Source organism: Poecile atricapillus, chromosome 9 (assembly GCF_030490865.1).
Source record: "Poecile atricapillus isolate bPoeAtr1 chromosome 9, bPoeAtr1.hap1, whole genome shotgun sequence".
In the NCBI taxonomy this organism is placed as follows: Eukaryota; Metazoa; Chordata; class Aves; order Passeriformes; family Paridae; genus Poecile; species Poecile atricapillus.
Genome location: NC_081257.1, coordinates 8,318,872 through 8,331,837, shown reverse-complemented (window position 1 = coordinate 8,331,837; position 12,966 = coordinate 8,318,872). Strand labels below are relative to the sequence as shown.

Below are 12,966 nucleotides of genomic sequence, written 5' to 3'. Positions count from 1 at the left end.
ACCATCTTGCTAACCCACATACTGCCAAAAGCTGTGGAATCACAGCAAGATTAACACAGAAGCAATTTTAACAAACAGCAATTTCCAAGCTAATTTCCTCACTCACAAGAATGCCACTGAGGGCTGAAGTCCGTCTGGACCTCTCACAGCTATCTGTGCTCAGGATTAACTATACATCACTGCCAGTAATGCAAGCACTCTGCTACTCAGAAACTATTAGAAGATAAATATTAAACCTCAATATCATAGCAGTAGAAAAAAATGAGAAGGAATGTCATTGTAATAAATACTGTAACCAAGCCAAATGAGGAAGCAAGGTTAGTTTCATGTGGAAAATTAGACATAAAAAATACAATATATTTGGAATAGTCCTTGCTTTGGTCATGGGATCTGGACCTTGTGCAATGAACCTCACAAACTTCAGAGCAGTTCAACAAACTGCAGTTCAGTACTGCAGGTTGGGAGTTGCAGGATGGAACTCTGGCCACCAATTCCATCCAGCCCTGAAGCAACAGGCCTTGCACGTGAATCCTTCATCTAACAGAGATTGTTACATAGAGAAACTGCAGGTCCACACATTACCTGTGGCCCCAACACAGGCCTCAGGTAATGCAGCTGGAACATCTCACCTGCAGCCCAAGCAGGTCCCATTTCACCACACTGCAATCATTCTGATACTCCTTTGTAAGAAGGACAGGTACATTTACTACACCATTCCTTTCTGAAGCTGTTTGGCATTCTCTGAAAGCAACTTCATGTACAAGAGCCATCATATTATCCGGTGAGATCTGAGAACAACAGGAATGGTACAAACACAGCAATACGTAGATTTAACTAAGAATGAAAATCAAGTATTATGCTAGCTTCTATAAAAACAGTGTATTTTTTTTTTCCTGGCAACCTGCTCTTCCACCAGCCAGCTGTGACTCCAGAAAACAGGATGGGGTCTGGCAGCCACTCCCCAATGGAAAGGTAACTGGCCATGCAATGAGCTGCCCGAGTCCCCAAATAATAAATGACATTTATTAAGAGGCCCTGATGAAATAAAAAAGGCAAGGCTGCTTTCAGCACACATAATCACATTCATAAACTGTACAAACCAGCAGTGCTTTCAGCACAAGGATTCACTTGGAGTGGCGTCAAGAGAAGGGTGAAAAAAGAAGATTCCCACACAGCAGTGTTGCCACAGGCAGTGCTCCATGCAGAGCCCCAGCCTTGGGATGCATCCTCACCTCTGGCTTGGTAACACTGCCTGCTCGAGGAAACACGGCCCCAGTGAGGCTGCCACGACCCGGCTGCGAGAGGGGAAAAGGTGAGCTCAACAGTGACAGTGCTGAAGTGAGACTTCATGCCAAAATGTGGCTATCAGAGACCTTTCATACCCAGCTGCTCTGTCCTCATGTCTGGGCAGGGAACACAGGGAAGCAGGGGGAAGAGGGTGTAAATTCACCTGTGGAAGAAGCCACTTCACATGAAAAAGTGCCCCAAGCACCTAGCAGGCAGTTGAGGTGAGACAGAGCTGGTTAGATTTTTCTCTACGGTAAAGAGTAGATCAAAACAAATAAACATAGCAAGGAGCAAGTGACACGGAAGGGTTCAGTTTAGCCTTAAGATGATGGGTAAAAAGGTGGTATTGATGTCAGAAATGCCAACACAACATCTTTGCTGCTGGGTCAAACAGGCAGGCAGGTGCTAAATGGGGTTACTTAGAAATGAGACCAAAGCATCAGCAGACAGTAGATGTGTTAGCTGCATTTCTTTTCTCCACCTCACCATAAAAATCCCACCAGAAGCAACCACAAGCACCACCATATGTAAAAGTTAAAAGACAAAGGCCTCAAAGTTATCCTGGGCATAATCCCACAAGCATCATTACATCAGGGATGAATTTGTCCCAGCATCTTGAAAATTTTCTTGACAATTCTCAGCTTTTAAACCTACATAGCAGAGCACAGCACACAAGACTTGACAACAGCAAATTTTTCTGCATTGTAACAAGCCTAATATCAGGAATGGGTCAATCAGAAATCCCACAGCATGCAGCCAAGGGGGGACATGAGAGCATCCCTATGCACAGAGAGGGTCTCTTTTGGTCCATGCTCTTGGAAGTGCTATCATTCTTTAGGAGGGAAAATAATGTCATCAGTTTGGTCACTGATCAACAATTATTAAGACTTTCCAGCCAACAAAAACAGAATAAATAAAAAATAAGAGCTGCATGAAGAGAAAAATATTGATTTTTTTTTTTTTTTTTTCATACTCATGTAATCTACCCTCCTTCCCAGAGCAGGCAGGGGAGGAAGGGAAAGCAGAGGAGTGCCCACAAAGCTTTGACGCATGCCTAGCTCACTGTCCTGAAACCCTTTTTGGCTTGCAGGCCTTGAATAATTAAATGCTTTTTCTTCCACCCTTTTCTTCCCCTGGTGTGCATGACACAGTGCTGCAGAAAGTTAACTTTTACCTGGACAAGGGGCATCCCTCTCCCTGCAGAGGTACTGGAAACACATGAGCCCACACAATACTTCCCCCAAACACTGATCCCAAGAATGTGACACTACAGTGAGCGCTTAGCAGAGACCTCTAATTTACAAGACTACCTCAGACATGAGGAAATGGCACTTCGGCTCCTTCTGGCTCTGCTGAGTTTGTTATGGAGCAATAAAAAGATGTTCAACCACTCACAGCCCAGAATCTGACTCAATCTGCAACACCTGATAAAGTTGAACATTAGGTGCTTTGCTTGGCTTAAGTCTGTGTCTATTTTGGTGTTCATGTTACAGCTGCCAAAAATTTGCCTGTAAAACCCACTATAAGTTAGAAATGCAAACAAAGAACTGCATTCATGACCCTCCCTGTTTCATACTGTACAGAAAGTGTTCATTAGCCACAATAGAGAGTTATTTTATGAAAATTAATAGATGTGAGAATTCAAACACAATAATATCTCTGGTTCAACAGAAATTACATCACTGAGAGCTTTATATATTTCTGAAATGCAAGTAGCTTATACCAGGTTAGCTCTGAAATTTATTTAGATATATGTCCCTTGTTTTGCTTTCTTGTTTGGAGAATGAATGTGAACTAAGACTTTAGATACGGGATTCTTCTGGACTGCAGAATATTAAGTGCCCACTGGAGAAGAAACAGAGCCTGACAGCAAACTGGCAGCTTGTGACAAAAGTTTCAGGACCCAGCACTGTTATGAGTTGAGAGGCATTGGTATTTGTAAGGTGAATCGTATCCTCATTTGTCACTTCAGTGGAGATGGATACAATAATTTTCCAATTCTTTCCGCCAATTTGATCGTTTAAGGGTTAACTTTGTGCTTGCAAGGCCAAGAGGCTCGGAAGCCCAAAGGCACGGGGCAGGCTCTATTTACCAACAAATCAGGTGCACAGTGGCAGCCACATGGCGAACCTGTGCTGTGCCTGCTGCAGCACTAACTTTTAGCACTGAAATGGTGTTGCAGCAGGGACTGAAGGGAGCCCAGGCACTGCTGCCAGGACTCGGACTCTTACTGCCCTCGTTCTCCGTGTTAGACAGCACTGACACAATGCTCCTGTGCACACACATGTTCCAGGTTATCCTGAGCAAACCTCTCTGGTCAACAACCACCTGCTCTACACACTTCCAAGCCTCCCGGTTGCTGAATGCCACACAGAAAAACCTGTCCAGTTCTGGCTTGAGCCTTCTTTTATTGGAATTCGGATAAGAAAGCCTCACCAAAATGAGTATGTACTTTAACCAAACGAGCCCTGCAAACAGCATTTCTACAGATGGGAAGCAGCCAGTATTTTGGTCATGAGATTTTCACCCTGCTCTGTCCTTGTGCCCGCACTCCCCATCCTTTCCACCCCCCACCCTTCCCTGAAGCATAGGCTGCTTTCTAACACTACATGGATTTTTGCTCCAGTGCACAGCATGATCTAACTAATTCGCACTTCATTGCTCTGCACACCTCATCATTTGCACATGAAAACAGCAGTCTCTCTCTATCCCTCCACTTGCTGCCTGTTTCTTCCTCCTCCTCCTCCATCCCCCACCTCCTGTACCTCCTCAGAACAACTCCACTACGGAAGCTGCAGTGAAGAGGCTCACATTACCAGGATTCCATTGCTTTTACAAAATTTACTAGTGTGCTGTGAGACCTCATAAATAATTCAAGATAGACAACCTCTGTCAGGTAAATGAACGTGCCTTTTGTAATGCATCACTCCGGGTTTTCTATCACAGTGATACCCACTGTAGACACAGCCCATATTGATTCGGGAATTCCCCAAATGTCACTGTGGGAAAGGATAGAACAGTTTTCACATAAGCAAAAGCCAGGGATACCCCAAGTCTACCCAGGGCTTCAGCAGACTCATAACAAACCAACTGGTAACTCCAGCCCAGTCCATGGAAAGCACAGCTCCATCCCCACTCTTCAAGGACAGTGAAAGAAGGAACAAGGTCGAGGGAGTAAAAAGGCATTCTTATTATAGAACTCCTTTTCATTGCAAGAACTTCAGGGATTTTGACACACACCAGAGCTAAAAATCATGTTACATCCTGTATTTATTGCGTTTAACTCCACGCACAGTGGTGTCGCTGCGCAGAGAGATAGGCAAACTCAACTGCTGTTTTGACAACTGTGCCCAAGGCTTTACCATCATTATTGACCTAGATGGTTTATATGGCATTTAGCGCCCAATCTGATTGCTGTCAGCAATTATCTCCTCTGAAGTTCTCAGTCCCAACTAGACGTGTGGGAGGAGAATTGATCCTGGTTCTCCTGAAAGGCAGTCTCACATAGCCTTGGGAGAAGCTGTGCTGTACAACAGCTCCTGCACCGCTCCCAGACTGAGAAGCAGCTTCCAAGGAGGTGGCACGGTAGCCTAATCACAAGCAAGGATAACGACCTTGCGATGAGTTAATGAATAGATACAGAAAGCACAGACCGTGCACCTTTTGTCTGGCCTGACCGCGTTCAGATCCTTGTGTCTCTCGCCCTGCAGCCCTTTCTGGTTTCTCATCTGGTTAAATATCCCCATCACTCACACATCAGTCATGGCAACAAACACTTCGCTTTACAGAGGAAGGATGAATCCTTTGGTCTACATAAACACCTTTTATTTCTCATTGTATTTATGACCAAAACATAATGGCTGAGACAGAATGGTTAGGGTTGTTGGAAAATTGTCAAAGTAATGAAGAAAATCTACATGCATTCTGCAAAAGATCAAATAACTCAACCTAAAGAAAACCATGTCAATAGCTTGTTGACAGAAACTGACTCTCCAGTAACAACAATTTGTACAACCCCATTCCCCATGCAACCCAGCAATAATAAACCCGAGGATGAAGGTTAGATTACAGGAACTGCTCTAAAACAACAAACTACTACCAACACCCCAGAGAGGAAAAATAATTTTGCTAACAAAACACATTTTGCTTTCAAGAGGCTCCTAGAAAAGTAAATACCAAAGCATTCAGGTACTATCCTTACTGAATATTTCACTCAAGTATGTTGCTTGGTAATGACTTTCGCTTTTATTTCATCTTACTTGAGTATTTCACTGGCTGGAAAAAGCATTGTGTGGCTCGTACAGCGTGTGCACATGTTCCATGTTGCAGCGTGCAGATGCCCCAGCACGCAAGCCCTCGAGAGCCATTCTGACGGCTTTTAAAGCCAAACACCAGGAAGCTCATTCAAGGATAAACGTTCAGGTTTCCATTCAGACCCTCTGTAACCACCTTCAGCTTTTCAGGGGCTGTTGCACGCACACACAACACACACAAAGCTTCTTTACAACAAAGCTGCTGAACTCTGCCTGTCAAACACCAAGCAGGAGCCCATTTTTACCCTCAGGTCTGTGTGCAGGAGCCTTATCGATTTCAGTGGGAACCCACATGCTTTCTCAAGAGAATTTCAATTAACAATTTCTCAATGTATACAGTTGAAAAAGGCAAACTCCTTAAACCACAGTCCTGAAGGGGATGAGTGCAGGCAGGTTATGGTGTTAAGGTGTCACAGACAAGAAAGCAGCAATGCTCTGCTCTTTCCCTATGAGAGAACTGGGCAGGAAGCACTCAGGAATGGGAACAGGAATGGAGAAATTTGTTTTTAAATAGAATGAAATATTGCAAATGAGTTTAGAAAAACATTTGTTCCACTTTGTGAGGCTCTTCTTTTACCACTGGAAAGTTCAGGGTGCCTCTGCACACCTCAAAGCAGTTTCTGCCACCAAGCACAGCCTGCACAGGGCTGTTGCAGGGACACTGGGGATTTGTGCCTCCACTGAGTACAAATTGTCACAGAGGCTGCTCAGCCCTCACAGGGACGGAGGGCCATTATCTGTCAGTCACTCATGGTGGTAGATTGCCCTCCCAGGGAGCTGTCTCTCTGCTTAGTAGAGCACAGCAGAAGACAAGCAGAGCCATCTCCCAGCTTCTCTGCGCCTTTCCAGACGGGTTCCAATGCCAAGCATCAAAACCATAATTGGGAGAGATTTTCTGACTGCACAGCAGGTGGTCAGTAGAACAAGAGAAGGAGCTTCCTCTACACAGCATTCTGCAAACCCTAAAGCATCCAGTCCTAATAGAGTTATTTATTTCAAGCCCTGCTAGCCCAGATGTGCTATCACTACCAGCATCATTAACCTCATTTGGGGTGAAATGACAAGTACAAATCAAAATCTGCTACAAAGAAGCAACTAATTTGGAAGAGGCAGCCTCAGGCCCACCTTCCAGTGTTGATGGGAAGATATTAAGCCTTACTGCTCTGAGCACAAGTGTTCACTGCTCACTATCTGACAGGAATAGGGGTAACACCTCCAGCTTGCTGCCCCAAACAACTGTCTGCATCAGACAAGCGTTAAACCTGTTGGAAAAGCAGCACTGGATGCTGGACCCCACACTGGCACTTTCCCCTACAGACATCCCTTTCTCCTCTGCTGCCTGGTCAGAGATGCCCTGCAGAGCAGCGATGAAGCCAAGCAGACACACAGCAATTCTGCACACACCTGCTTCCTCACAAGAAGCAAATGGCTCCCCACCCTCTAGCAGATGGCAATTTTCTTTCAAGTCCAAGTGACAAAAAGCCTTGCTGGAAAGTGAGGAGGGGGTTTGTTCTGCTCCCCAGTGGCAGCACCGGCAGCCACATTCCCCAGCACTCACGTGCACAATCTCCACTAACGTGAGGCAATGGCGATCCAGGTACAGGACGCCCCTGACTGACCTGGCTTTCAATTATCTCATACCAAACCGCTCAGAAATTCAAGCAGAGGTTGTTACCATGCTCCCACAGGAATCCCTCTGTGTACTATTTAAAAGAAAAATTAACTGCAACCAATAGCTTTCCTTTCTACAGCCATTAATTCCGTTGCCCACACAGATGCACATTCTTGTACGTGATGATTCCTAAAAGGAGCCTTGTCAGTCAGTGGCCATCACCTAACACACCCTCCCCAATGGGTTTGTTCCAATCTGGGATTTTGCTTTTTAAATCTCAATGAGAAATTCCCCTTTGGACAACTGGCTGAGCCGAGCTTTCCTTAGCTCAACATAAGATGATTAAAACCATGCTACCCGGGAGGAGAGAGATAATGTAGAACACCAGCGATTTATCAGGGACAGAACCAAGAATCAACACACTGACAATAATTAATACAATTGTAAACAAAAATAAAAACCAAAAATATTCTTTATTTTCTTCCTTCCTCCCCTTAGGCAAAATATTCTAATCGCTCAGTCTGCTGCTTGCCAGAATGTAACAGTTCCAGGGCTGCTTCAAAAAGCAGCCTCATTTTTGAGAGTCCTGTAGTAAAAGATTACTTCAGTGATATACAGAGAAAACCTCTAAAGACAAACATGTTTCTAATCAATGCTCTGAATCATTCATATGGGTGCATTGTCCAAAGTAGAAGAAAATTAGCTGGTAATGGGAAGAACTCAGCAGCACATCTCATCAGCTCAGCTCCAGGTAAATCTGCCCCAAAAAAATTAAGTTATATCCAGCCTCCTTAAAACAAGAAGGGTGTGAACAGGTAACTACTTGGGGGGAAGAGTCAGTTACAGGGGATTGTTCAAGCCTTGGTGCCAGTTACCATTGCACTCCTTACTCCCATTAAGTATTTCCTTCCCGAGAAACAAACAATCACAGCAGCCCTGGGGCAGAGCTCACCAGGCATTTCAGCCCACAGGTTACAGCATTAACCTATTGCCCAGCAATTGTGCATCATCATCAAATATCCATTCGTGACTCCTCTCTTCTCTGGGTTCACAGAACAGGTCATGAGGGGAACCAAACAAGGAAGAAGGTATCAGGTCAGGTTGAGGTCTTGCATCCCTTCTGTGTCTCTTCTCCAGATGCAGCCAGCCGGCATTGATTCCCACCACAGGCACACACACAGAATTAGTGGCCTTTTCAGGACCATTCCTCTATATCTGCAAGAAATTATGGATCTTTGCCAGTAGCTTCAGCTTTTGCTTATCTTGCCTCACTCAGTGCAGGATCAGGCCCACTCTGATAAAACCTCAGATAAGAGAGCACAGAGCTAACAAAATCTATTCTAGCAAACCCCTCCAAATTAATTGGAATAAAACGGCTTTGGTAAAAAAACTGGCAGAGTTTATTAGAATAGCATAGATAATAAAGTGAGGGAATGCAAACATGTTATTTACAACTTATAAGCCTTTTTATGTCTCTCTCGGTAGAGGAACCTTCTTATAAAACTTTCTGCAGCCAGAAAGAAAACACATCTTTGACTCACAAACTGGTACACAAAAGAAATTTATTCTAAAAATTGATACTGTGTTCTGAACTTAATAAGAGAATGCAACAACTTGCAATCCATGAAAAGCTGCTGAAATATCAAAAACATCCCACAAACTTTAGCTGTGCTTCATCACGTACAGAATCCCCTTTGCTTCTTTAGACATTCTCACGGAAGCAGAGATCGTTCGTGGGAGAGCCAGGCTGGATCAGGCCGTAAGGCTGTGGTACTTGGACGAGAACTGGCATGTTCCCTTTCCTCTCCTCCCCCTGTAGGTAGACATTTCTCAGGGTCTTATTCTGAAGAATTTCTGTATTTACGTGACAGCAAGGAAAGGGAACCCACTGGCTCCCAAAGGTCAAAGATATTTAAAAATATGAATACGTGCCCTAAAAGAATCCAGAAGGAATCTGTCCGAATGGGAGGATTTTGGAATAAACAACCATGCCTTTGGTGAAGGCAGATATTAACACAGTAAGCTACAGCTCTCCCAAATAAACAACACTGTTTCTTCTGCTGATAAGCCTTCTTTTCAGAAGGCCTGACTACATGCTTGCAAAAATGTACTGTGAGATCAAAGACACTAATCTAGAAGGCTTTCAGAATACTTCCTATGACATATACATATATATGAAATGTATTTCTATTCTTAAGCAAATCACAAATGACAAGACAACTGTGACATAAAGCAGTGCACATCCACTGGGGCAGCACGAAGTTAAGGGCAACACTGCTATTATTAACTCTATGTCATTGAAATCTTTCCCCCACCTTCAGAAACGCAGACTGTAAGGACACAGTGTCAGCCTTTACTTTGAATCGTCTGGATTTTTTTCAGTTTTGTGTCAACAAACCTCAGCAATTCATAACGGAGATGACAGCCTCTTAAAATACATCTCAGCAAGGTTTCCCGTGGATGTGTGGAAAGGGACAGGTTTAAGGGTTACCACGGTAGGCAAGAGAGCCATTCCTGTTAGCAAATATTACCAAACATTAACTTCTAAAGCAATTTCTTCTTCTTCAAAAAAATCTATTTATATCCTTCCTGCAGCGACTCTCCAGTCCCCCACCCCCTCACCCAAACGAGCTGCTTTCCGACTCTCTTTCAGTAGATTACAGTCAATTTTAGTCGCTCCAGAGGGAGGGAGAGGAAGACCCGCCAGCCCGGATAGCCTGTGGAACTATCCAGCTATTATTAGTTTATGCTCAAACTCCGGTGGGCACGGCCGGTTGTGGGTACCATATTGTGTGCTTGAAACGAGGATGGGGGGGGCCGGAAAATAAGTCCTTTTTGGTCTTTCCCCCCTCTCGCCCCATTAAGGCTCCGACAGCCGCCCTGCGGACCGGCACCCGCCGGGGAAGTTTGTGCTTTCCAGCAACTTTGGGTCCGTTCCTCGCCCCGCCGCTCCGGCGGGGAGCGGGCGGAGACCCCCGCGCCCGCCCGCATCCAGCGCGGCGCCGGCCGCCGGCACCGGCAGCGCCCGCCGCGGCCCCGCCGCCGCCGCTCCCCCGCAGGCCCCGGGGCGGCCCCGCGATGCGCCACCGCGCCGGGCCGAGCCGCGGGGCGAGGGTACCGGCCGGGGCGGCGGCACTTACGTGTGCTGCTGGGGGAAGCTGTAGCCGTGAGCGGCGGGGGCGGCGAGAAGCAGCAGCAGGGCCAGGTGGCCGCAGAGGGCCGGGGCGACGGGCGCCGCGCTGCCGGTCGGAGCCGCCATCGCCATGTTTCCATTAACGGCGCGGCGGGGAAGGGGCAGAGGCGGCCCCGCGGGGCGGCTCCCCCCGCCGCCACTCGTGCGACGAGCGCGGCAGTCCTCGGCAGGGGGGCAGCGCCGCGCCGGCTGCGGGCACCGACCGGCGGCCGCTCGCCCGCTGCCTCTCCGCGGCGGCCGGCACTGAGCGCCCGCCGAGCGCTACTTTCCCTCAAATAGGCGGCCCGGCCCGGCCCAGCCTCCTCCCCGCCCGCTCCCTCCCTCCCTCCGGCCCCCCGCGCCGCCCCGGCCCCCGCCGCCCCGGCTCCGCAGCGCATGCGCCCGGCTCCGCGCCCCCCGCCGCTCCCGCCGCCCCCGGCTCCGCACCGGGCTGGGGCGCCCCGGCCGCGCATCTCTCGCCCCGGCCGGGCTCTCTGCACCCGTCCCCGCCCCGTTTGCCCCCTGCCCCGGCCACTGCCCCGCCGGCGGGTCCCCCCCCGGCCCGAACGACGAGGGACCTCGCGGCTCCTGCCCATCCTCTTCGCGCGTCTGTCACTGCCATTCCTGCCCGGGTACCGCGTTCCCCTTCGGGGCCACCTCCCGGAGGCACGGCAGCGTCTGGGAATCTCCAGTTGTGTTTAATAATAATAGCAGCTATGATTTTTTAATTTTTTTTTTAAACACACTATGACTTTGGGGAGCGTTCCTGAGCGTGGCAGGAAGGCAGACTACGAATTCAAAATAATAACTGCTGTCCCTAAATTGACAGGGTTTCTGAGCCAGACTTTGGAAGGCCTGGATTTTGAAACGCTGTCTTCTGGATAGTTGCAGCACGATTTCATCTTCCCTAAACTCAAACCCAAGCTGTTCGGCTTCACGGGAACTGACCACTGGGAAGCAGGGACAGCTGGCAAAGGCTGAGGCAGGAACAATGTTCACATGCTCTCCTCCCCAGATAGCCTAAATCTGGACAATCAGGGGCAGGCAATGTGTAAGTAGCACCACCTTGTCCTCTTTGACTCCATAAAAGGTGTCATGTTGGCAAGGTTGCCAGATCTGGCCAGATCTCTCGAGGAGGAGCCCCACAAATTAGGCATCAGCGCTTTAAAGATGCAAAGGCTTCTTGGTCCTGCCCACAGTAACAGCACAGCGGTGGCAGGACAGGGGCTCCTGGCAGTTTGGATTCCAGCACAGAGTTTTAAAAGCCTTCCTGCTTGGGAAGAGGGAAGGATTTCGATAGAGAGAGGTTGCTTCTCTGAAATGCTTCATGCCCTCCTCTTTAGGAGGGTTTTTCTTCTGCTAATGGAGACATTTGTTTCTGCTGCTAAAGGAAACATTTGGGAGTAACACAGATCCAGACTCAGACTCCTGGGTACCTCAGGAGCACTGAGACTGCCGTCTAAACTCATGTGGTCACATCCAGGCACACCATGAGTTTCAGAGAGGAGCAGTGATGGAACATTCAGGATTTGATACATTGACTCCAGCTCAAGCTACTTCACAGAAACAATTCTTTTTTCAAAGAGATAGAAAAACACTGTCATTTTCACAACTCATGTTGGAGCTCAGCAGGAAAACCCACTCCTGAACCAGAAAGTAGGACTTGCAAAAACATCAGACCCTGACCTGATATGTTCAACATGGAAATGAATATGCGCAGTAATTTAATACTTCAATAAATTATTAAGAAATACTTCAGTATTCCCTCTCTAGCTTCTGTACCACGTGCAGACTATGTTTTGCACACTCTTCAGGACATGGTCTGGTTTTGCATCCTGTATTTCAACGGTACCTGCCACACAGTTTAATCCAGGTTTGCATGGGCTGTTACAGTTAAAATCACAGTTACTGACCTGTCATCCAGAAGTTTCCAATTTACAACCTCCAAGTGTGTTTCAGCAGTGGTAAGTGGATAATCTCTAGTGTATACATGGGAAACAGAGCGACAATAGGATAAACAGCTTGTCCTTTGCTGGCAGAGCCAGCAGCAGATAGTAAACACTCTGCATTGTGTAGAATTTGGCTTTCCAAACTCTTGAAAGACAAATTCTGTTCTCTGTTACATCCCTACTTTCTTCCCCAGAGGACCTGGGTTAGTATCTGTCTAACAGATATAATTTAACTTAAGATATGAGCCCACAGGGTCCAGATTTTTGGTTCCCATTCCAACAGGATAACCAGGGACTATGAGGCAACATTGCCATTGCCAGATATCCTTTATAATATGGGATTTTTCTGCATTATGCAATCTGATCCTCTGTCTTGTAAGAAAAGCTCAGGGACACAACTGTGTATTGCCACGGCTATCAAGTGCTTTTCCAAATGCCTGGCATCCAGCAGCTGGCTGCTCTACAATTCCCAGTGCATGGCATGTATGCAGCAGCTCCAGTGCTGGATGCTCCAGCCTGTTGTGCTTGAGCTGTGTGTGAACAGAGCGACTCCCCATTGCAGGCACAGCGACCTGACACATTTGGAACAGCAGGAGTGATTTATTTCCTTGAGATGTGGCTCTCCAAAATGCT

General features: G+C 47.2%; 1 protein-coding gene across 2 annotated transcripts in view; it reads right to left on the bottom strand.

The window, feature by feature from the left end:
- Nucleotides 1-10,688, bottom strand: part of CACNA2D2 (calcium voltage-gated channel auxiliary subunit alpha2delta 2) — a 222,941-nt gene extending 212,253 nt beyond the window's left edge. For both annotated transcript variants that reach the window (XM_058845292.1, XM_058845293.1), the window contains exon 1: nt 10,353-10,688. In XM_058845292.1, the coding sequence (XP_058701275.1) occupies nt 10,353-10,477 (125 nt within the window). In that variant the 5' untranslated portion in view covers nt 10,478-10,688. The remainder of the gene's footprint in view (nt 1-10,352) is intronic.
- Nucleotides 10,689-12,966: the final 2,278 nt, after the last annotated feature.